Below are 26,008 nucleotides of genomic sequence, written 5' to 3' on the forward strand. Positions count from 1 at the left end.
TTTCATCTAAAATAATTTTGTATTTTCAGCTTCAGAATCATGACTATTTTTATTAAGTACATTGGGTTACCAGCACCAAGTCCAAGCCTATTCATTTACACCCACAATGTAATACCAAATTTAGCATTCTAATTAACAGTACATTTTTGTTAACCTTTTACCATATGTCTTGAAGAATCGCAATTATATATCGTATCGTGACATGAGGGTACTGTTACACCCCTAGTTACAAATGCAATACAACACAAAGCACTAGTGAGCTAGACAGTGCTCATTTGATGTCAGAGAGATGGTGACATCATCAAACCACCAGTTCCCAGTGCTAACCAGCCTGTCCCTCACTGCAGACCCCTCTGCAGACCCTCAGCCCTTCCATTCATGAACCAAAGCACTTCACACTGATCAGCAAGATGAAGACACACTAGAGTGTGCAGAAGAGGGTAAGTGTGAGTGGATGACTGCATGCTGCATGTGTGTGTGTGACACCGTGAGCTTTCTTGATGATAAATGAGCGGTATTACCGAGGGCCTGACTCTGCCCAAATTCAGCAGCCCTAATCAAGGCATATAGAAATTAGCTGTGTGTGTGTATGTGTGTGTGTGTGTGTGTCGATAAGCAGTTTGAATGATGAAAAATTTCCTCTAATGTCCATTTCTCATGGTGACACTGACACATTCCCTGTGATGCTAAAATATCCACATATTAGAATATTCAAAGAGGAACAACATGAATTAAAACTTCAAGAGATGATGAGGATGATGATGACACACACGTACCGTGTTGAATGTATGATTACTGTACATGAGTGGCATCCACTGCGACAGGGCCCTTAAATCATCACCCCGCTGTGTGAAACTGCAGATCAAATGATGATGGCAACCCATCAGCCTGCCTGCTGTTTCTATGACAACTGCCGAAGCAGGGCTACAGTGTGAGAGATTGGTAAAGTGCTGTTGGTCTGACTGCCGCTGATGAAGAACATCACAAGAGTCCTAATGGAACAGAGCAAAAAGCCGCCGGCCTGTTACTGCACAGCCAGCTCCTACACACACACACACACAAATGCTGAGTGTGCTCTCTGAACTCCCACTGGCCGTCTCCTCTCTTGAGATTTGAAAGTTACACGAACATGTGGGGTAAATTGCTCTAATTCAATGCATAAATCAGGACCCCAGGCTGGCCGCTCTCTGGACTGTCCGAATGTGTGCCTGATCATTATTCAGACAATTCACGCAATAACATTGCAGAGGGGAAGGGGAAGGGGGAAGGGGAAGGGGAAGGGATGCGTCACTTTCATTCATTAATCCCCTTCAGTGGCCTCATGGGACAGTAAAGTGTCCCATCAAAAAAGCACTTCAGAATCCCAGCGGAAGAAGTAGGTTATCCAAGGACTTTTTGCCTACTGTTTTCAAATACTATGGCTACGTCTGAAAGCTTAGGCAGCTGACTTGTTGCCTCACTGCCCTATAAGGCAAGCACTTCGCAGGCAGAATTTGCGCATGAAGGCACTTCACAAAACTGATTCTGGACAGACTTAGGCTATAAAGCAGTTCATTTCAGTTGTATCTTTGTTCTACTGTATTTATCCATGCTTGTAATTTGTTTCTTATTTTCAAAGCAGATTTACTCCCCCACAAAACCACACCAATCAATCTAGAATGATTAAATCTTTCCAAATAGAGCTGAATCTGTATTCATATCGCAATATATATCGCAGAAAAACAAAATATCGCAATGCCCGTTATTTTCCCCTGATATCATGCAGTCCGAAAGCAGCATTTTTCAGCTTTCAAATGCAGCCTATGTACTGTATTAGGACATACTGCTTTTTGGCGTACTGTTTTTCATGTACATTTCGGATGCAGCGCAAATGAAAGGAAACAAGTTGAAGGAAAAAAGGAAGAGGAAAAAGGGTAAGGGAGTGAAAGAAAAAAGGAAAGGGAAAAGGGAAAGAAAAAATGAAGAGGATAGTTTGATAATTTATGAATGACCATGAGACTCATTAGCATGAGGACAAAGGCTTTTCTACAGGGAGGGACAGGCAGAGGGGTCACGGCATCTGTGTGTCTCTCCTCTCGTCCTCAGTCCACACACACACACTGCTGTAGCAGCCTATCTCCCTGTCCCACACACACATACACAGCTTCACTGTCTCACTGTCTACAGCAGAGACTTAAAACAGACTGACGACTCACCCTATTCTGAATAACACAATATTCCAATCACAAACTTACTTGTAGGACAAAATTATATTTCTGCCAAAATCCCACCGTTTTGTACAATAGCAATGCCATACCACATGCATGTTACTACTGTAACTATAATATATTAAAATTGGACCTCCTTCAAACAATACAAGACACCTATAGGATTTTTTTATTGAATGTTTATGATTGCAGTGGCTAATGCAACATCATCACAACAGTAACGATAATTAAATTGTATAAAATAAAGGAACATGTGAAGGTATGATGTTTGCATGCAATACTAATGCAATAAGAGATTAAATGCTACTGTTTGTAAAGTTAAAACATAAAAATATGTCAGGATTGAGAATATATGTTGTGCCTGCTGTTTGTAAGAATACTTATGCACTGACTGACAATGTAATGAAAGAGAAATGTATAATTGATACTACTGAACTATGCAATAAATGAGAACATGTCAAGTGAGGGTATGCAGTTTGCATGCAGTTTATGATAATTTTATGCAATGAGATAAGTATGAGAATACGTCAGGAGTGAGAATGTATTTTGAAAAAAAAAAATTTATGCGCTGAGAGAAATGGCTTTTGCATCTAAAGTCGCCTTTGGCTTTTGGCTTGCTTAGTTGGGGACACTTAATATTCAACAATATTGTATGAGAACTGAACTGAGCTGGAGGATGACATCACTGATTTCTCCAGAGCGGCAATATATATATAAATGAACTAAATTAAAAACTTTTTTACAACAAAAATGAACGATCACTGAACTTACTAAGCGGAACTATGGCGCTATTTTCTTCTAGATCTGCTGTACAGCCGAAACAAACTTAGTTGCATTTCCTGTTATCACTGTAAAGCTGCTTTGAAACAATCTGTACTGTAAAAAGCGCTATATAAATAAAGGTGACTTGACTTGACTTAAAGTAAGTGAATCTGAACTGTGCAACATATTTCATAGCATTAGAAATTGAAATGTCATTGCATTAGAAATAAAATATCCAAGCAAACAAATAAGTAAACAATAACTAAACTCCTTAGTTTTCATTTGACTGAGCCAATTCAGAATATTGTTGTAATGAAGCCAATATTGAGAGCATTGCAAGTTCATGTAACCCAAATAAACCCTGAATGAAATCAAGCAGAAATTGATCAACACAACTGGCCCAGTTTTCTCCCAGCACTTCACCCAGATAATCACTTCCTCATGAACGGTCTGTAAACTAGCAGCTCCCTGACCCTGATCACTATGACCAGTCAGATCACAGATTCATTACTGCAGCAATGACAGCTGGGAGATGGAGTGTTCCAACATGGACACCACCTGCCTGTTACGCTACAATAGTTTGCTCTTTTACAGGAGAGTCGACAGAGAGATGGGGGAAGTGTTTGTTATTTGGTTGAGTAATTCAATCAGCTGTTTCCTAACTCATGTACAGGTTTTGCCCACTGCTCTCCTCTTTGACCTGGAATATCATACCAGCTGTTTCCCTGTTAATTAACAGAAATGGGAAGGAAACGACAAGGGGATAGAGACAGAGAGACTGCCAGTGGGGTAGATAGACTGGAGTTTCTTTGGCCCAAACCTCTCTCTCTCTCTCCCGCTCTTTCTATCAGTCTCTCTCTGGTTTTTGCTTTGGGGGTATCTGTCTTAATGGGTCCATCTGTTAATATTAGCATGGACAGCTGTAATGCCGCTTACCACAGAGACACATACACTAATGACGCCACAAACACACACACTTGATATGTGCCAGACCAACAATCACACATAGCCTATAGTAAAACCACAAAAAATCCTAATAAAACCATATGATGTCTGGACTGATTGTCTGTACTATTCTGTGTGTTTTAGTTGACAAAACATTAAAGGGATAGTTCAGACAAATTTTTTAATTGTTATCACTTACTCAGTTACTGTTTTAAACAAAAGAGAAGTTAAGGCCTTCCTTCGGGTTTCCACCAACATAAAAGCATGCTTTAAAGGTTGAAAATGAAGAAATTGAGAAAGCCATAAATATTACTAATGTAATTGTATACAGTTGTACTGTAAAAGGAATTATTATTATTAAATACTAGATTTTTATTTTACAGTGAAATATCACAATAGTAATATTTCTTATTTTTCTCATATTTTATTTAGTAATAATTATTATCATCATTAATTTACTATTATTATTATACTTTATTAAATATATAAATGTATATTATAATTTTATTGCAATATTTCTTGTTTTTTATATTTTTATTTAGTAATAATAATAATAATAATAATAACAACCATTTTATTATTATTATTATTATTTTTCAATATTTATTCATATTGATATATAACCACACATTTTGTGTGAAAAATGAAATACAATTTTTGTGCAAATTGTGCAGTCTTACCAAAAATGGGTCCATAGTCTTCTGAAATGTTATGACAGCTTTGTGCTGGGAACAGAAATTTAAGTCATTATTCATTATAAATCTTGCTTGACAGAAGGTCATCATTCACTTGTGGAATGGAAAAGGGCTTCTGAGACGTTCTTACACACAGAAAAAATTAAGTCACACAAAGCTTTCGAAAGAGATGACAGTGAAAAATGATAACAGAATAAGCATATTTGTGAGAACTATCTCTTTAGCAGTTTGGTTTTACTCAACCTGAATTTATTAATAGAAAAATACAATCTAGTCTATAAAAAAAATAAGTAAAAAAAAATTCAGAGTCTTTGCACATCTTTAACACACATCCCTCAACTAAAGCAAGTCTAATTACACGCACAGACACATCAAACTCCCTCGGCTCCCTTCAATAGCTTCTGACATGTAATCCAAGATAACATCTGCTCATTGATCTACTCTGAGTCTAATGGAACTGATAGAAATCACCTTGTCTATACTCCTCCACATCAGTTAGAGCTTATGGACACACAGTGTGTGAGAGTGAGAAAGAGTGAGTGTGTGTGTGTGTGTGTGTGTGTGTGTGTGTGTGTGTGTGTGTGTGTGTGTACATGTTTTTCTATTCCGGTGGGGACTTCAACCTGAATGCACACAAACTCATGGGGGACTCGTGTCACCGTGGGGGCCTAAACTGAGGTCCCCTGTCCGCTGTCCCCATGAGGAAACACGCTAATAAAATCATACAGAATGAGTTTTTTGGAAAATGTCAAAATGCAAGTTTTCTGTGAGGGTTGTGTTTATGGGTAGGGTTAGGCTTAGGGGATATAATATACGGTTTATACAGTATAAAGATCATGATGTCTATGGAAAGTCCCAATAAAACATGGAAACACCCAACGTGTGTGTGTGTGTGTGTGTAGGGCAGCACACAGCAATCCAAATGAGGATTTCTTTTCTCCTTTTTGATCCACTGGCCTACATACATACATTAAGGAGCCAGAGAAACACACTTTCAAACACATGAACAACGAGAGATAATGACGGAAAGCAAAAAACGGCATTCATGTAAACAGTCAAACACTTAGCCTTATTTAACGGCATAGTTTAGGTTGTAGTCCAACATAAAATTTCTGCGAACGACCAAAGACGTGAATGTTATAGTCAACATGAAACGGCATTCACAACCCATTCTGCTTCCATTACATGTTGGAGTGAAACTGAATATTCCATAAGGAAAGTGTAAAGCGCACTAATGACTCATCTTACTTCAATTGCTTGCGATGGAGTGATACAAAAAAATAAGTTCGCATTTTTGTCCAGTTCCATTATCCTGAAGTCAATGGATTTGAGGTTAAATTTCGGAAATAAGATGTTCACATTTTATTCTATGATAAATACATCAGTAAAAACCTACTTGTGATTTTTTAAAGCTTCAATGTGTCTACTTACTCCGCTTTCACAGCCTTGTTGTATTTTTACTCATGATACAATGTATGAGTACTCAAATTCATCAAGCTATTCTAACTCAAACTTATAAATTTTAAATAATGACTGAGTGGTGGTGACGAAGTTGTGCAACTGTGGATAGTTAGTTAGTTATACCAGTTATAGCCTACCTTTAACGATTGTATTTAGGCTTTAAGATTCATGTTCATTTGTGAAGATTATCTTGATGAATAAAATTAGCAAGAATCATAAACTTTTGTTATTTTTGTGAAAATTCTATGGGCATTTTGTTGGGGAATCAATGTGATGAAGCATAAAATTACATCAACCCTGCAGAACTCTATTGTAATCCACTACAGGATTGTCTTCTCCACAAGGATATACTGTATGCAGAAACGAGGTATCTTATAAGGCAGCATAATGTTGCTTTGGGAACAGCTTTCACATCAGGAGTACCTATCATCATACTTTAAAGTGAGGTGGGCAGTCACTGGGGTTTCATGTTTTGGCAAACACACTTAATGTTCAATTACTGAGTGTGTTTCAATAACTCTAAAGAGTGTTTCTAAAACCCCTGTGGACTAAGATTAAGGAATAATGTATTACATTTCTGCTGTCTGCTCATATCAGACAAGACTGCTGACATCCCTTTATCCCCCTTTCTCTCCATCTCTGTTTTATCATGCATGACTAGACTTGACTCGTTGACAATTGCTGCCTCAGCACCACAATACAGTGGTGGATTTACACACACACACACACACACACACACACACACACACACACACACACACACACACACACACACACACACACACACACACACACACACACACACACACGTAGGCGTAATGGTTTTCATACTATACAAACTGTATATTCCATCCACCTACACTAACCCTACATCTAAACCTACCCATCACAGAACACATTTGGTATTTAGTATGTTTTTTAAGCCATTTGGCTTACGAGGACACAGGAAGAAACCATGTTTACGATATAATACATAATACACATTTGAGTCCTCATAAACCATACAAGAACACAACTACACTCATTCTTGTACATCTGTCTTTTTGAGGACATTCATTGCCACAATGCAATCTCTAGCTCCTAACCCTAACCCTACCCATCACAACGAAGTGCCCAACCCGAACCCTAAACATAATTATATCCTTCTCCCTAAAACTATGTTTTAGCCCTTAAACAGGGGTCTCAGGACCAGCCAAAATGTCCTCAATTTACTCTCTTTGTCTGGTCTAAAACTCAAACTGGTCCTCACAAAAGATAGTTGTACAAGTACACACACACACACACACCAGTATCATAAATAGCATTTTGTAAAAGTGTATGTGTGTTAATTAATTGAAATGGAATTCTCCTAAAGCCACACAGTTTGAAATGGTTTATATTAGAAAGTAGAACAAACATCCTGCTGTGCTGGCAATCTGTTGGCCTCATGTAAACAGACAGACACACACACACACACACACACCATGAGCTGATCAAAAATCAACAGCATCAGGAGAAACCAACCGCAGCCCACTTGTCCTGTATGATGAGTGAGAATAAGTTAGTGCAGTATATTCTAGTGGTGCAACGGATCACAAGACTCACTGTTCTGATCATTTACGGTTTTTGAGTCATGGATCGGATAATTTTTCTGTAAATTTTATTTTTTTAAATGTAACTTTGCTTTTCATTTATTACTTAAAGCTCACTTGAAGTACTTCGATTCCACAGCAAAAAACAACTAGCCTAACTGATAAAGTTCAAACATTATTAAAGACAAGTGAACAGTCAGTAATAAAATAAGAAGAAATACACAAATTATAAGCAGAGATGAATACTAAATAACAAATCAGTATATTCAGGTACAGAAATTAATAATTAGGCCTAAATGTAAAATAACCCGTTCACTGTAGAAATTATATATAGTTTCATCTTTGTTAAAGCTGTATTTTGTTGTTTTATTAACATTAATGACGCAGACAACATCAGGAATATTAGGCTTCTGTCACTTTAAGACACAGACCAAATAAACTGACAAACATCCGGTTTCTTTCTCAACTGTTCACTTATGACATAACCGAGAGAATACTTGCTGAGACGGGTATTTTGACTAAATTTTGCGTGTCCCCGTTCAAGTGCAAGGAAACGCGAAAGAGGAATCAATTCCGTGTTCGAGCGTTATGTGAAATGCGTCTCTCTCTCTCTGCGTACGGGCGCTTCAGGTGTGTGAGGCCATAGATATCCATATAAGGCTAGATGTCTTAAGGCGGAGTCTCGAACGGCATCACACCGGCGGCCATCTTGTCACAGGGAAGCTTTCTGGCGAGCTCTGTGGTATCTGAAGTAAGGTGAGTGATCAGCACGAACACAAATCCTCTTATCTCGCTGAAATCTTGACGGATTTACAAACGGTTTGGTTTCTTACAAACGTTATTAACGTGGCTATAATTCTGGATGCTTGAACATGTTTAAATATATAATATTATATTTATTGATAAGTATGCAGTGTCATAACTACTTCTCTGATGTTTATAACAAACCAAACCGTTTGAAAATCGGTAGAAAATTTTGCAAGTTATGGTAATTTAAAAAGTACATGCACCATTAACACAATGTTACGAGTGAGTGAGCTCCCTGTGGCAAGATGGCCGCCGTGTGCGGACGTCGACCTCCATTGGCCAGCAGCGCGGACGAGACATCTAGCCTTTATTATATGATATCTATGTGTGAGGCTGTGCACACAGATAACAACGCGAGAGTCCCGATTTTCGACTCCTCCTCTTCTGAGTTTAAATTCGTTTGAGTGTGTAAATTGCCAAGACAAAAAAAGCCCAAATAATACATTTTCACTCTATGATGGTTAAACTTAGCAGTTAACCCGCGAATCACATGCGTGCCGAATCGTGGGGCCTATGGATTACAGATCAACTAGTATATTCTAATAAATGATGATTTCAGAGTATTTATGTGCATACATGCACATGTAGAGTGTATAGTGTATACATATACAGTATTATATTATAAATTATTTAAATATACATCGACAATAACGGACAGAGAAATAAGGAGAACTCAGGGTTTATATAACAGGAAGCTAATTGGAAGAACAGGAGTGTTATTTATAATTAAATATTCTTTAATAAAAACATGAAAAATAGACTTTTGGATCAGACACTAATTTTTTTTAAATAAAAATAAAATAATTGATGCTATTGATTGTATTGGAGTGTTTTGTATTGTAACCTTTTTCAAATCACATCGCAACCAACGCTCATGCATACACAAACAAACACCCATACATATTTATTAATGCATTAAAGTTCGAAGTGTCACACCGTTGCCATCTGGAAGGCTTGTGTGGCTGCATCACCTGTATGATTATGATTTCTATAAACTCACTCCCACACACACCACTGCTGGATCTGCCTGACACACCAGTATGTGCTCACACACTATTCCGAAAACCATTCTATGTATTCACACACATTTGCGGAACTAGATGGAGTCTCTAAAAAAAAAAAAGAGAGCGAGAGATGAGATGATGTGATGAAATGTCACAGGTTGACTCTTTCTATAAACGCGGATCACTGGACACAAATGAAAATCTTTATGAATTCAATGCGACTCTTTATACTTCTGCATCTGCGGACAATGATCGACTGACATTGTGTTCCTTCTCTATCTCTTTTTTATCCTCTCTCTGCTTTTGCATTCAGTGTCAAGTGCACAAACGAACACACAGACCTTGACTTTACCTCAACTTGCCGTTTGTGAATTTTACCTCTGAATTTCACATCCACCACCACACCAGCTCTCTTTTTGACCAAAATATACTAGTATGTATGTGAGAAGCCTCCACAACCTTTTAATCTAGTCATCTCATGCTTTCTGTCCTTACTGCTGTTTCCAGGCAGAGGGGACATTATAAACCCACGTTTTTACCGGCACTCTCTCTTTCCTCTCTCATTCTATAGCATTTTTCCCATATCCCCTGGCAACCAGAGCACTTACCCGAGTGCGCATGGGAGAAAGCAGCCCTTCCATGTCTTCTGCTCATTCCTCAGAATACCCACAATCCTTTCACTCAGACATTATCGCTCCGGTAACGTATCCAAACCGCCCCACACTCACCGAGCAATGAGCACAGCTCTAGGCGCACATTCGTGGTCTCTCACACACACACACACACACACACACACACACACACTCAACGTCAGAGCATCCCCCCCCCACCCTAGCAGGAAAGCCTCTGTGTGCTTGTGTGTGTGTGTGTGTGCGTGTGTGTTCATCATCATCAAAGGTTGCTACATTGTGTGTTTGTGTGATAACATTTCACTGTTCCAAGTGAGCTGCCTACCTAGACAAATAATTCGAAAAATACAAATTATGTATAATAACAATATATGAAATAATTAAATAAAACATCTATATAGATGCATATTTACAAATGTAAGAATACAAAATAAATAAATGTATAAAACAATAAAACCACAAGGTATAAATAAATATATATATATATATATATATATAAAACATAAGTTTGTAAATATATATAAATAAATAAATGTGTGTGTGTATGTATGTATGTATATAATTTATATATATATATATATATATATATTTTTTTTTTTACGGTATTTTATATTTTATGTATGTATTTTGTATATATATATAAAATGCACAGGCTACATGCTCAGGGACAAAAATGCATCCAAGATGGCAGACAAAGTTAAAGAAATGTTGATGATAATAAATAAACTTGCTTCATCTAATAAATGGTAAATAGTATTTTTTTAAACTTGTATGCTATATGTTGAGTTATCAGCTTAGCATAGCAACATGCACAAAACAAACGTGGAATCAGTTTTGTGTCATGAGTCTTGTGGGCTTAATATGTGGAGTATTATTTTCAATCTTAACTTAGGATGCACTATGTAGGGCAGTAAGTCAGCTCACTAGGTTCTAGCACAGAGCTAAAACTGTCCTCGCTTTACTCTCTTTGTCTGGTCTAAAACTCAAACTGGTCCTTACAAAACATAGTTGTACAAATACACACACACACACACACACACACACACACACACACAAAGTATCATAAATAGCATTTCGTAAAAGTGAATGTGTGTTAATTAATTGAAATGGAATTCTCCTAAAGCCACACAGTTTGAAATGGCTTAAATTAGAAAGTAGAGTTATTAATGCAATCATTCTCACATTCTAACACACACACACACAATTCCTCTCATCTCCTGTCCCTGGAGTCTCAACCCCGATTCTCAGATATCTGAGAGATTTCCTCGCTGTCACAAGTTTGATCTCTCAGAATCAATTAAAACGTGAACAGAAACGTTCGTAGCTTTACTGACAGATACATCTCTCTCAGTTACACATTTGGGACTTTTAGTGTATCACTTCACTTAATTCAAATGTCAAAGAAGCATTAATGAGTTTTCTATTTCTTTGCAGCCTTCTCTCATGGATACGCGCACACACACACACAACTTTAGCTCTCGTCATTTAAGATTCATGCATCATGGTCCCCATAGCAACGGTCTCCACCTTGCATCTACACTTCCAAATTCCACTTCACAACATGCAATGATTTCCACTGTACTAAGAAACAATAAAAAGCCACTTGTTTTCTATATATGGTGGTTCTGGAACTGGCGTTTAATTTGTCATGTGATGCTTTCTGTCAATTTTCGAGGCTTTTCTCCACGATGACCTTTCAAAAGCCCACGTGGAAATCAATGAGATCTCCAGAGATCACACTAATCTCTGTTCTGCACCGGTCAAACCACCTGTCATCACTCTGTTTACATGACATATGACCTCAGGACTGAATGGTGCAGCTTTTATGTCTGTGACTATGTGTTGTGCATACAGTTTATAAAGCAGTTCAAAGGAGAATTGCTCAGCATACATGCTAACAAAACTCCATTCCACCATGTGCATTCCTTTATGTAATTGATTTGAGCTGGCAACACAAACACACAGCGATCCCAACAAGATTTGAATAACTAGAAAATACAATATGCAAACTCATGCACAAATCATACATCCATCCATCATACAATCATATCAAACATTTGCATGAGGTTCATGAGGTTACATTAATTAATTGATGTTTGCTGCCAGTAAAATACCCTTTTTAATTAAAGAAAGTATGTATAAAGAAATGAATATAAATAGTATAGACGAAATTGAGTTTCTTTCATTCCACTGAACCAAACAGTGGATATCCATATAACAAACTCAATAAACAAAGGAAACCTGATTCCTCTTTACTGAGCTAAATCATAATTCTATTATTCTGAGGAGGTGTCAACATTGGGTGGCAAACTCATCAATCTTTATACAGAGCAAGTGCTGACAGAAAGTGTTAAACTGCTTAAGGTACATCCCACCCCAAACAAAACACACATACACAAACACACTCACAGGCTCAGCCTCCAGACAAACCGTACATAAGCCTGAAATGAGAAAATTCTGCTCATAAATATATATTACCAGCCATATATTTAATAGGAAAGAACAATATGTGACCCTGGACCACAAAGAGATACAGCTATTTGAAAATCTGGAACCTGAGGGTGAAAAAAAAGAAACATTGAGAAAATCGCCTTTAAAGTTGTCCATTTACGTTCGCGATTGTGCTGCATTCACTCACAAAAATAAAAGTTTTATATATTTACGGTAGGAAGTGTACAAAATATCTTCATGGAACATGATCTTTACTTAAAATCCTAATGATTTTTTGCAGAAAAATCAATAATTTTGACCCATACAATGTATTGTTGGCTATTGCCACAAATATACTCGTGCGACTTATGACTGGTTTTGTGATCCAGGGTCACATATGGAATAAAATATATGAGGATAACTTGTGTCAAGTTATTCTCATTTACTTGATGACTGCTGAAAATTTTGCTTTGACAGCACAGGAATACATTACATTTGACAAAATATTAAAACAGAAAACTGTTATTTTAAAACAATATTACTGTTTCAAAAGGTCCTCCACCAGTCATAAACCTCTCTCTTCAGGTGCTAGCAGCAGGGTTTTTTGGTGTGTTTTATCTATGAATTGCTCAATAACACCTGTATTGAATAACTACCGTAATGTCCACCCACAGATTACACAAAACAGTAAGGTAATAAAGCCGATGATTCAATCTTACCTGAAGTTGTTGTTTATGCACTGAATTAATTAAAATAGATTTCCAGGCATTCCTTTTCTTTGATCCCACAGCTGATGTGTGCAGTTTGTCTTTGCTATTTGTTTTAAAATTGTTTTCTCTTGCTCGAGTACAGTTTTTTTTCTGCTGCCATTGTTTCCTTGTATTTGCTTCTCAGTTCCATACAATTTTAAGCTTTTCTTGGTTCATTCCATGTTTTATTGGCAACCTCAGTCGTGTTATGCCCCTTTTCACAAGATGTAAAATAAGTCTCTGATGTCCCCAGAGTGTGTATGTTAAGTTTTAGCTCAAAATACCCAACAGATAATTTTTTACAGCATGTTTCAAATGTAACTGCTGCTGCCGGCCCAATGGGGGGAAACTTCACGAGCTCGCGCTAAGAGCCAGGACAATCTCATCTGATAATATCAAAACAGAAACTTTCAGTAGCGTGTTCATTTCGACCCGGAGTCGGACAATAATGCCCACAGCGCCAGAGAATATATGCTGTATGGAGATAGAACAGGTATAGTTTAGTTTAATTACGGTTATTTGTCATCTGCTTTTATCCACTATTAATACAAGCCTGCTGTAGCAGACCCCGTCCGAATGATGACCAAAATATACTGATGAGTTCAATTAAGTTTATTGTACCTCACACAAAAGATGAAGCCTTAGTTTTACTCCAGAAAATCACAGTAAGAGCTGAATAAACACAGTATATAAGTGCGCATTAAAGGTGCTGTAAGCGATGCCGGGAGTCGTAACTTCTTGTTGACATTCGAATTGTTGTCAAACAAAACGGAGGCTAGCTAGACCCTCCCTTCTCCTCATCCCGTCTCCTCCCTCCTCCCCTCCCTTCCGGCATAAAGGAAAGTCAAAGTAGTCACTACAAACAAAGATAAGTTTTACTGATACTTCATTCAATGTGTAATGTCGCCAAGTTAGATAAAGGGTTTTATATATTGCAGAACAGAATGCAAAAAAAGAGAAACATTATTTTAAAATCGTTTTGCCACCTGAAGCTATAACTATAACTAATAGCTCCCATACAAGGACGCAATAATAGCAAGATAACGTAGCTTCGCGTTTCCCAGTGAGCATAAACAACGGCGGCGGCGTAAACAAATTTAGTCAAAGTTGTCAACAGCCTATAAATGAACATTCAAATTCATAACAAACAGTGGATGAAAACAATCATTCACATAAATTGTCGCCCTACTGTGAATTTGCTTGATCATTTACAATAGAGATTGATCTCTGCTAGAAACATATATGTTGTATTCACCAAAGTTAACGCTGACTGCATAGTTCTAGCTAATTACATCCTTGTGTTGGTTTGGCGAACATTAACGTCAGTTTAGAAAGAAATATGGATTTACCTGTTCTGCAAAAACAGAGCAACTGAAAGTGGATTGGAAGCCCTTCTGCCGGCGGAGTTCTCGCCACCTTTAAAAGGTTTTTCCGATGTAAATTCGGAAATTCGCGTTCCTTAACCTTGTCCCTCTTCTTTGCAATTTGTTCATCGGAATGTCGTGTTTCGGCCATAATTCAAACTTCCCTCTTCATGCTTCTCTCTCCTCCACACACCCACTTCCTGTGCACGCGCACTAACCCCCCAAACCCCACCCTCAAATACTTCTTGTCGGTGATTGGCTGGAGCACTGTTTGTTGTGTTTCGTGGAACGGGTGAGCCCAGTTTGTTTTTGTTGCAGTTTGTGGAGCCTGTGGTGTCTAGAGAGACCTTGTTTTTTTACAGTGTGTTCAGGGGACAGGCAGCTAGCGGATAGTGAGGAGATGTTTGCTGTATGTGACAAAAAATGTTTTGGCCTAAAAAACGCGTGGCATCGCTTACAGCACCTTTAAAGTCTTATCCATAAACTCTCTCTCTCTCCCTTTCATTATCATGGAACATTCACAGCGAAGTACACAAAACACTCGTTACAACAACTAACAGTAAACAAATATACACACCTTTTCAGTGGGTGCTTAATCAACTGGTAAACTGTATATCCATGACTGGATGAGTTGTCATAAAGTGCACGCTCTCACTTTCATTTTTGCCGTGATCAGTAACGTTAGGCCTGTCGCTCCGGAGACTGTAAGCTGGATCACGAACAGTACAGATCCATCCTCGAGTAACAACGAGAGTAAATGAAGACTGCTATGTTCATTCTTACATCCAACAACAAAACACCTCAATCGCTTAGGAGACATTCTTGTCTACAGTTGCTCCAGCGTCGAAACAATGGCGGACTGTGTCCAGCTCACTCAGGGTGGGTCTATGCTCAAACTGAAGTGTCAATCAACAGTCGTGGGAGGGGCCTGTGCAAAGTGACGTCACATTGCCCCGAATCTGAGAACAGCTCGTTCTGAGACAGTGCTTATGATTTATGGGGATTTAAAAAAAAGCACTTGGTCGATTTGTATTATTATAGGGTGGTTGTGCACACACACTGCCAACACACATTTATATTCAAACACCATTTAAAAGTGAATTTTGCATAATAGGTGCCCTTTAATCTTTGTTTCAGAAAGCCATTTTGCTATGCTTAACTATTCTAGATTAAGGCCTACTCCCGTCTTAATTTAAACCCTGTCTGGCCAACCGCCCTTAGGTTTCTTAGGTTTCTTAGGTAGGTAAATCTCATTGATTTAAACCACATTACTAACATTAGCAAGGGTCTGATTAGCATTCTCCCAATTGGATTTAAAGCATATATTTTTACTTATGTTTGGCAAGTGTTCACCCTGGACCCTGCATAGAGATGAAGCAGTTCATGTTGTGATGGATGACGTATGTTAGCTTAAAACACTTCAGACCGAGACCCCAATAAAAGACAAAAAAAGATTAACCATTACATTACCAGTAGTTGACATGGCAATAGAGGCTTGAACATTGTGTCTCTGGGTAAATATTGACTCTGATATCCAGACAGATCCAGGCTGGAGAACACAGAGGAGTATAATTTTCTCTAAGTACATCTGCTGAAGGCTTTCATTAGGATCTATAGAGTGTTAGGATCCTGCTAATGGCTCTTCGCCCCTGGAATCAACAGAGAAACAGGCTTCACAGTGGGACAGTTCTGGACTAATGGCTGTAATCATCAATTAGTCGCCATTAACATAACAAGCCAAAATGAACCAATTAAGAATTCAACAGGCCAATCGCTTTTAAGAGTGTTTCCATCTCTGCTAAAGGTTTTGACAGGAATTAGACTTCTTTATTAATTCATTGCTGGTTTATTTGTATGTAAACTTAATTAATTTGCTCCCGCTGAGAGTATTCTTACAAAAATGGGAAGATTATTAAGAACTAAACATGTCCTTTTTTAAAAAAGCAGAAAAATTATCAACAAAGGCGATGTTTACATACAGTGTTAATTTAGTATTACAGTTTTATATTTTAATTAGCTTTTATTTAAAAAATGTTTTAGTTTTAATTTTAGTTACATTTTTAGTAATTTTGTTATGTGCTTTTGTCATTTTTATTAGTTTTTATATTAGTATTTGGGTCTAATTTTTTCAGTTTTATTTTTAGTTTAACTTAGTTTTTATTTATTTCCAGTTAGTCATTTTGGTGCTTCAACTTTTTTTCATCTAATATTTATAATTTATTTTGGCTTCATTTCCGTTAGCAAAAATGGTTTTAATCATTTTAGTTTCAGATAATGATACTTAGCTCAAGTAAGTATTATAATAGTATTACTCTTGATTTTTGGACAGGGTACCTTTGAAAATCATGTAAAATTAACTAATCATTCATTACCATGGTATTGCCACACTTCACCATGATGCTAAAACACACTCCCAGAGGCACAAACAGCAGAATCAACATGAGCAACTCAGTCGCCATGGTAACCAGAGACAACAATGAGCTGTGGCAGAATCGATGCGTTAAAGTGACGATCAATGGTGAGCACACGTCCCCTTGCACCAAACAGCAGACTTGTCATATTATCTCTCACCAGTCACCAACCCTCAGGGCCGCATATATGTGTGTGTTAATGATAACTGCACTGCTGGATAAATTGGATGCTAATGCTGATATTTGGGTTTCAGGCTTGTTTGAAGAGCATTAACATGCCTGTTCCTGCTCCAACACACGTATGGATATTGTGGAAGCCACATGTATATGAACTAACAAATCAATATGAAGTTTTGGTTGTTCAATCATATCCCTGATGGCTGAGTAAATACATATTATACTGTTTGCGCTCTCGCTCTCTCGCTGTGAGATCTAGGGCTGTTTCTCAATATGTGTTCTTCAGCGATCTTGCGTCCTTGTGTTCTCAACCGTCAACCGTCGAAGTTCAATTTCAATACTCAAGAGCGCAAGTACAGAGGACGCGTGAAAGATGTGTTCTTGATATCGAGGATGTATCGAACGCAGACTTGAAAGAATGGCTATGTCTCAATTGAAAGACTGCATCCTACGAAGGGCTCAGACCTCAAAGGCCAGACTAAGGTTGTTAAATGGGACGGCCCAGCCTTTGGAAGACTGTTCTTGTCGCCAAACAACTGTGACAGCTGTCGTTGATGAGTGACAGTAACGATTGTAAGTTACATTAAACTGTCTGAAAACAAAACAGGGTTCACAAACTGTCTAAATATGTTCACCATGGTCCATTTCTGTACATAATAAAAAGTATAAAACTACATATAATCGCATCTAAGTAAGATAAGTCAACATTTAAACCACTTTACTGGTTTTAGTTTTTTTTTACATCTGTATTATTTGAGTAAGTTGAAACCCAATACTTATGTTTAAAAGTGTAATACAGCAATTTCTCTCAAAAAATCCTGTTGTCACACTGAATTCTGCTGTAGGCAAGGCTGTGAAGGATCCATCTGTTGTATCCTTCATTTAGCTGGAAACGAAAGACGTATTTGAAGGAACCTTCAAATTGGGACTGCCTTCGGCGCGCAGCGGTGACGCAATCGGCCTTCAAATGCACCCTTTGGTGCACCCTTGTAAGCTTTGGGGTACGTTTGTACGACAACAATATATTTAAAATAGAGCAGTTTTTCCTATGAGTTTTCCACGTACAAACGACACCATTGTCAAAATGATCCCCATTCCCAGGGATCCGCGAAAACGACTAAAAATGCTGTATTCTGCTGCCAGGCCATTAGATGGCGATGAAATACTATAGACTGAACAAGTAACACGCATGTGCATGACGTCATCGTTTTCACAGATTTACTTTTTTGTTGCCGTTTTCAAAAACGTTAACGTTTTCAGAAGTTTTCAATTTATGTTATGTTGTATTTATTGTGCATTGATCGCTATGGACAGTAAGTTGAGCAACAAGATCGCAGCCCATCTCAATTCTCACAAAGATGTGTTTTATGTCCTCGCCTCCTTCCGAGTTTATTCTTTCAAGGTAGCCTGGCAAAACCGGTCACTACGGACACGCAAGTCTGTTTTTTGTGTTCTTGTAATTAAGAAACAGAAATTCAGATGAGAGATAGGAATCGAGCATGTTTTAAAGTGCAACATTGCAGCTTGAAATCCGCTGCTCACTATAGGGAAGAAAAATACAAATTGAAACAAACTAACAGATTCACTGCATGGCTCTGGAGTGTGAATGCCATTTCGATATCATCGTTTAAGTGTTTTTGTTGTATTTGTACAAATGTACACTACTGCAATACCATTTCAACCAATATCACAGTGTGTTACTGCAGGCCATGCTTTCATATATCATTAAAGGTGATGAAAAGACATGGTAAAGCAGGGCCTACATGCTGTGCTGTGCTCTCTTTTTCTCCCAGTGTGTGCGGAGACCCTGCAAACACTGAAGGATGAAGTCATTCGCTCTGCAGTCTCCTAGCAACTGTCGTCAGGGGCAACCCCTGCCTAGCTTTCCAGACGGCAAGCAGCGACGGCTGCATCTGCGCTGCTTCTTTGCTTCTCCCTGTTTTTTTTTTAGGTGGGGGTGGGAGACAGCAGGAAACAAGCGGGAAGCGGGACAGCAAGGTCTGTCCGTCATCTCTGATCTCCGTCTCTCTCCCCTCCAGTGCCAAGGCAAACACACTCACAAATACACACACGCAGAAACAAAAGAAGGACAGCCAGCCAGTGTCTGCTCTGTGTGATGTTCATTCATTGGGTTAATGGCAAAACATTATTTTTCAGGCCATTCTTTCCCTTTCAAGAGGCTCGCAATCAATCTCTGCTGCACGCAGATGCAGTCATTTATTTTACACACATTGTACGCAAAAGAAGTGTTCTTAACTCGTGGGTTGCAACCCAAAAAAGGAACTGGTTTGCAAAAAAACAGCTGAATGCAAATAATAAAATTCTAATTTATAATTGTGCATAGGAATAAAGATGGTAAAATAATTGTTCTATCAACTTTTACCTTTGACGTCAAAGGCTGTGCATCCAAATAAACTTCCATATTTTTGCACAAATTCATCTAGATGAAAGTTTGATAGATTCTGCATGTACAAAATTCAATAATAATGTAGCATATAATTTGGGCTTTTGCACCTGATAATATTAATTCAATTCAATGTATCATTTTAAGATTTTAAGATCTGTTTACTTTTGGACAATACTGGAATAGTACAACTTCAATACTGCGTCCAATGTAAAATCTGAGTCCTGAAAACCAGTTGAGAAAAACTCTGCTAAACCACAAGAACAAACCTTATGGCGTGCGACACCGGATTTCCGTCATAGCATTAACGAGAAAACAGTGCTTCCACATGTCATGTTGTGTCATCTTCTCATCTCTGAGTTACATGTACAGAGGATTTAATTCATAAAAATCATTCCCTCCCATAACAGAGAGATTACTGTTATCCCACAGAGTGAGTATCGCAATACAGACATAGATAGATAGATAGATAGATAGATAGATAGATAGATAGATAGATAGATAGATAGATAGATAGATAGATAGATAGATAGATAGATGTGAATGGCTGACGCATAACAAATATGAAATGTGTGTCTGGGACTGAGCTCAAAAGCCAGACCAAACTCATCATTTTTATGGAGCCATTTCTTGTCCTTTGGAAGAGAGATCTGTTGCCATAATTTGAAGCTATAACACTTTCATTCACATCTGCACTGCCATCATAAGTCAGTCCAGCATTACGATGTCATTTAGCACTGCACGGGTCACACAAGCGTCTCAGGTCGGGAGATGGCTTTACACACCTCACACACCACTGACATGAAATTTATACACACTCTTAGACAACTCCCAAGAGACCATACGTGTGTGTGTGTGTGTGTGTGTGTGTGTGTGTGTGTGTGTGTGTGTGTGTGTGTGTGTGTGTGTGTGTGTGTGTGTGTGTGTGTGTGTGTGTGTGTGCGCGAAGGTATGTAATGATGTATTGTTTCAGACAGAGCGGGATTTCTCCAGAGAAACGTAGCAGTCAGTGTCACACACACTAAACATTGGGACGGCAGAATACAGATGCTGAATTCAAATGCCTGGGAATAAATATAAATACTGTAAAAAAAAAAAGAAAAGAGAGGAAAAAAAAGACCACGTCTCCATATATTCCAATAAATATGGTAATAAATGTAGTGAGCACTGCCTGACATATAGGCATGCACAATCTGAACTTCATGAAAACAACCAGATTAAATATATATTTCATATCTTAATCAACAAGATTAAATGGAAATCAATTAGAGACTTTTGCGAAGTCTCCTGCTTCTTAAACTACTGTCCTAAAAATGATCCTAAGTAATAATCTCATATGTGTCTCTTCTAGTGTTTCAGAAGAAATCTCAAAGTCTCAAACTGGGCACAGACTGGCCAATATCTGCAATCAAAATTAAGATATCTCAATATTATGAACAATACTATGAACTAAATGATCTAATTTTATAGCAAGTAAATTAAAACTTTTTTTTAAATACATTTTTAATAAAAAAAAAACTGAAATAAAGTATAAATATTAGATGTAAACTCAAAAACTTAAATTAAAAATGTTGTCTTGGTTGTCAAATTACTTACATAAAATAAGTTGAAGTACTAAAATTACTAAAGCTGAAACTTATTTAAAATAAATTAAAGCTAAATAGAAACATAAACTAATACAAAACTAATACTAAAAACATAAAATGATTAAAATGTAAACTATAATATAAAAGTATGTAATATACTTTAATAGTCATAATACTAAAAATTCTTTGCTAAATACTATAATAGCATAAAAATAAATAATTCATAGCTCTATCCTTTTACTTTTTCTCATTGAGCCTCCTAAGGAATAACTTGGAATAAGAAGTAATTTGGAATAATTTCTGAGACAGTTGATGATTTTCAGAAACTTAACAGAGCATTACATATTCCTCTAAACAGGTATGCAAATTAATTTTTCATCAGTTTACTGTGTATTTCGTATTGCATAGTGACTCCGAATAACATTTATTATAACCAAAAACAATCATTTATAGGATTGTCTTAGTTGTATACTGTACTTACTTACGTATACTGAAAATAAAGCCAGTGTTGAAAGAAAAATGTGTTGTTCTTCCCCCAGGGCACATTTAGAGATGAAGTGACCTTAAAAAATGAGCAGAAAAACAATTCGTTTGGCCCTTTTGACCTTCCACCTTTAAGCTTGGGCAGAGGGATTTGGAATGATTTAAATCAAGCAGACAGATGGAAACACACACTTCCAAAAACAAAGCCACACACAAACAGGAATGGTTTAAGTGCTAGAGGCTGCAGCTTAATGATCGGTGATGGCCAAATATTTTCATTTTAGAGTTTGCGCACACTTGCATGCTAAAATCATGACATTACAAGGGCGCATCATTACGAAAAATGAAGGCAGTTGGAAATGTGACACAAAAACGAACATAATTAGCCTCGCTGCTCTGTTTATAATAAGTAGATCTCATCTAACACTCTCATGTGCAGGGGTTTACACACAAACTCCCATAAATAACCAACAATAAGTTGTCAAACAAGCATCTGGTCACACAATCAGTACAATCACCAAGGGACACATGCATGCTACACACTCCTGAGGTCGATTTCTCATTCTAGCTGAGCAGGAAATGACATGCTGATTCATAGAGGGAATCGAAGACAACACAGATCACATCATCTGTCAGGATTGGGGAGCCATCTAGTGGGACTTGAGTAATTCATTTGGCTCGTTCTGTGGGTTTTTCATTTGCATCAGTAATTGGTGCTCTCCTAAATGATATTGTCCTAGTTCTAGATTGAGACAAATGGATTCAATCAGCTCATGACCACTAACCATAAACAAATCCAGCTGCTTCTCAGCTTCAATTTTCAAGTATCTGCTGCACACTAAAAATGCATACTACAAAAAGTATGTACTTATGCAGTTTCATAAGGCTTTTTACACATCAAAATCGCATTTTCTAAATAATTGTTTACATATTCCTCTGAATATATATTTTTAAATGAAATTATATAATAATAATAATAATATGATATATATATATATATAGGCCTATATATATATATTTAATCAATTAATTAGTAATTAATTATATTATTGTAGTATATATATATATATATATATATATATATATAAAATCAATTATTAATTATATTATTATTGTAGTGTATATATATATATATATATATATATATATATATATATATATATATATATATATACATACATACACACACATTGTGCTATTACACACACACACACACACACGTGTGTGTGTGTGTGTGTGTGTGTGTGTGTGTGTGTGTGTGTACACTCACCGGCCACTTTGTCTTTATTAGGTACACCTGTTTAACTGCTCATTACCGTAAATATCTAATCAGCTAATCACATGGTAGCAACTCAATACATTTAGGCATGTAGACATGGGGTGCGTCTCAATCAGCTCCCTAGTTCAGTAGTCAGGGCACTGATGAGGGATACGGCCATTTTAAAGGGATAGTTCACTTTGAAATTAAATTTTGGTATGTTTTAGCTTACCTCAAGGGCATCCAAGATGTAGGTGTCTTTTTTTCCGCAGTAGTTTCAATTTTGATATTTTTAGGTCAAACCGTTCTTGTCTGTCAGTCATATAATGCAGGTCGATGGTCACTGTCTCAAAGAGCATGCACAGAGTCCAAATTAAAACAATTCCCCATCGTCCAAATTAAACAATTCCCCATCGTAAGTACACATTGATGGCCCAAGACACGAAACGAGCGGTTTGTGTGAGAAAACGAACAGTATTTATATCGTTTTTACCTCTAGAACACAGCTCAAGTATAGAGCTGAGAGCGAGATCTGAGAGCGCGGGCGGGTATAGAAATATACACTAGTGTCGCATTGGCTACTGCGAAATCGTAGCCAATGCGACTTCTAGTGTATATATCTATACCCGCCCGCGCTCTCAGATCATTTGGACGCAGCTGTGTTCAAGAGGTAAAAACGATATAAATACTGTTCGTTTTCTCACACAAACCGCTCGTTTCGTGTCTTGGGCCATCAATGAACGGTTCAATGACAGACAAGAACGGTTTGACCTAAAAATATCTAAATTGAAACTACTGCGGAAAAAAAGACACCTACCCGTACATCTTGGATGCCCTTGAGGTAAGCTAAAACATACCAAAATTTAATTTCAAAGTGAACTATCCCTTTAAGGGCTGTCTGACTCAATCGCAAAATCCTTCCAGTGCACTGGAACATTCGCTCCCTGAAAAATCCCTCAATGGACCGCAAAGGGAGCATCGATGCTCACTATGCTTCCTTACCGGAAATTATGTAATTTCTGAAGAAATAAACATAAAACGCCCAAGCCATCTATCTATGGGATTTTGTTGGAAATTGAGTAATCTCTGTCCCAGTGTGTAGTGAGCCATGGTCCTTACCAGTGCCCTGATTCGTGTACACAATATTCATGAGCTTGTGAGCTGATTGAGATGCAACCATGGTCAAGATGATCTGCTAAAGTTCAATCTGAGAATCAGACTGGAGAAGAAAGGGGATTTAAGTGACAAGTTTGAACGTGGCATGGTTGTTGGTGGTAGACAGGCTGATCTGAGTATTTCAGAAACTGCTGATCTACTGGGATTTTTACACACAACCATCTCTAGGGTTTACAGAGAATGGTGTAAAAAAAATAACAAAAATCCAGAGAGCAGCAGTTCTGTGGGCAAAAATGCCTTGTTGATGCCAGAGGTCAGAGGAGAATGGCCAGACTGGTTTGAGCTGATAGAAAGTCAACAGTAATAACCACTCATTACAACCGAGGTCTGCAGAAGAGCATCTCTGAACGCACAACACGTTGAACCTTGAAGCAGAGGAGCTACAGCAGCAGAAGACACACTGGTGTCAGTCCTGTCAGCTAAGAACTGGAAACTGAGACTACAATTCACACAGGCTCACCAAAATTGGACAATAGAAAATTGGAAAAATGTTGCCTGGTCTGATGAGTCTCAATTTCTACTGTGACATTCAGATGGTAGAGTCAGAATTAGGCATAAACGGCATGAAAGCCATTCTTGAATAAGCGGTTCAGGCTGGTGCTGGAGCTGGTGTTGTAATGGTGTGTGGGGGATATTTTCTAGGCAAACTTTGGGCCCATTACTACCAATTGAACCACAGCCACAACCACAGCCAACCCTTCATGACCAAAGTGTACACTGTATGGTGGGGTAGCTGCTCGGCGGAGGATAAGTCTGCACTGAGCAGGGTAGTTAGCACTGCGTCAAGAATAATTGGGTTGGACCTCCCTAAGATCTGTGACATTTATAACATCCGTCTACTCAAAACTGGTCTGAAAATACTCAAAGGATTCATCACACCCTGCTAATTCCCTTTTCATCCCTCTACCATCAGGCAGAAGGTTAGGAAGTATAAGATCCAGAACCACCCGTTTTTCTAATAGCACTTACCCGCAGGCTGTGTGGGCTCTCAACTCACAACAACAATCTCTATCTACTTTACTTATACAGACACAGCTATGCCCTCCTTCTTCTTAGGGTCACTAAACGCACTAGCACTTTGTCTGATCAGTTTTATTACTATTTATTAGCCGTAATTTAAGTATTTGTTCTCTGTTTAGATTTCATGTCTTTATTGTATATGTTATGTTGCATTGTCTTGTGTGAGCCAATTCACCAAAATGAATTCCAGGCGATGTGGGTCGTTCTGGCAAAATAAACACTTGAACTTGAACTTGAACACATCTTCTGATGGCTACTTCCAGCAGGATGTGTCATCACAAAGCTCAAATCATCTCAAACTGGTTTCCTGAACATGACAATGAGTTCACTATACTCAAATGGCGTCAACAGTCACCAGATCTCCATCCAATAGAGCACCTTTGGAATGTGATGGAACGGGAGATTTGCATCAAGGATGTGCAGCCGACAAATCTATATCATGTCAATATAGACCAAAATCTTTGAGGACTGTTTCACCTTGTTGAATCAACACACACATAAACATAAAATGTAAAATGTTAAAAGAAAACAATCTAAAACTTACATTCCATTATATAACGCATGAAAAAGTATAGCAGCCAAGCATCTTTTTCATGCTATTTTCAGCATACTATGATTTCAGGTGCATACTAATACTCCAAATTCTGTTATAGGAAAATAATAATAATCTAAAATCCCAAATCCAAATAATCCAAATAATATTAATTCCATGAATAATGGATAGTATTCAAAATCAATTGAATGCAGCATATCATCTTTTCAAGCACATAGTATGCATGTCTTATGCTCTAGCTCCCTCTAGTGGACAAACACATTCCATGAACTATATGCATCATTCTTTTATTACAAAAATGTTCACTAGTACTCTC

At 37.7% G+C, this 26,008-nt stretch overlaps 1 protein-coding gene across 3 annotated transcripts in view; it reads right to left on the reverse strand.

The window, feature by feature from the left end:
• Positions 1–26,008, reverse strand: part of frmd4a (FERM domain containing 4A) — a 154,013-nt gene that overhangs the window by 109,933 nt on the left and 18,072 nt on the right. Inside the window, exon 1 of one of the 3 annotated variants that reach the window (XM_082181776.1) lies at positions 10,061–10,174. The exons of the other annotated variants lie outside the window; for them this stretch is intronic. Coding sequence (XP_082037902.1) covers positions 10,061–10,093 — 33 coding nt within the window. The 5' untranslated portion in view covers positions 10,094–10,174. Of the gene's footprint in view, positions 1–10,060; positions 10,175–26,008 lie in introns of those variants that run through there. 3 annotated transcript variants of the gene reach the window in all.

The sequence above is a fragment of the Leuciscus leuciscus genome (genome assembly GCF_965113295.1).
Source record: "Leuciscus leuciscus genome assembly, chromosome: 10".
Classification (NCBI taxonomy): Eukaryota; Metazoa; Chordata; class Actinopteri; order Cypriniformes; family Leuciscidae; genus Leuciscus; species Leuciscus leuciscus.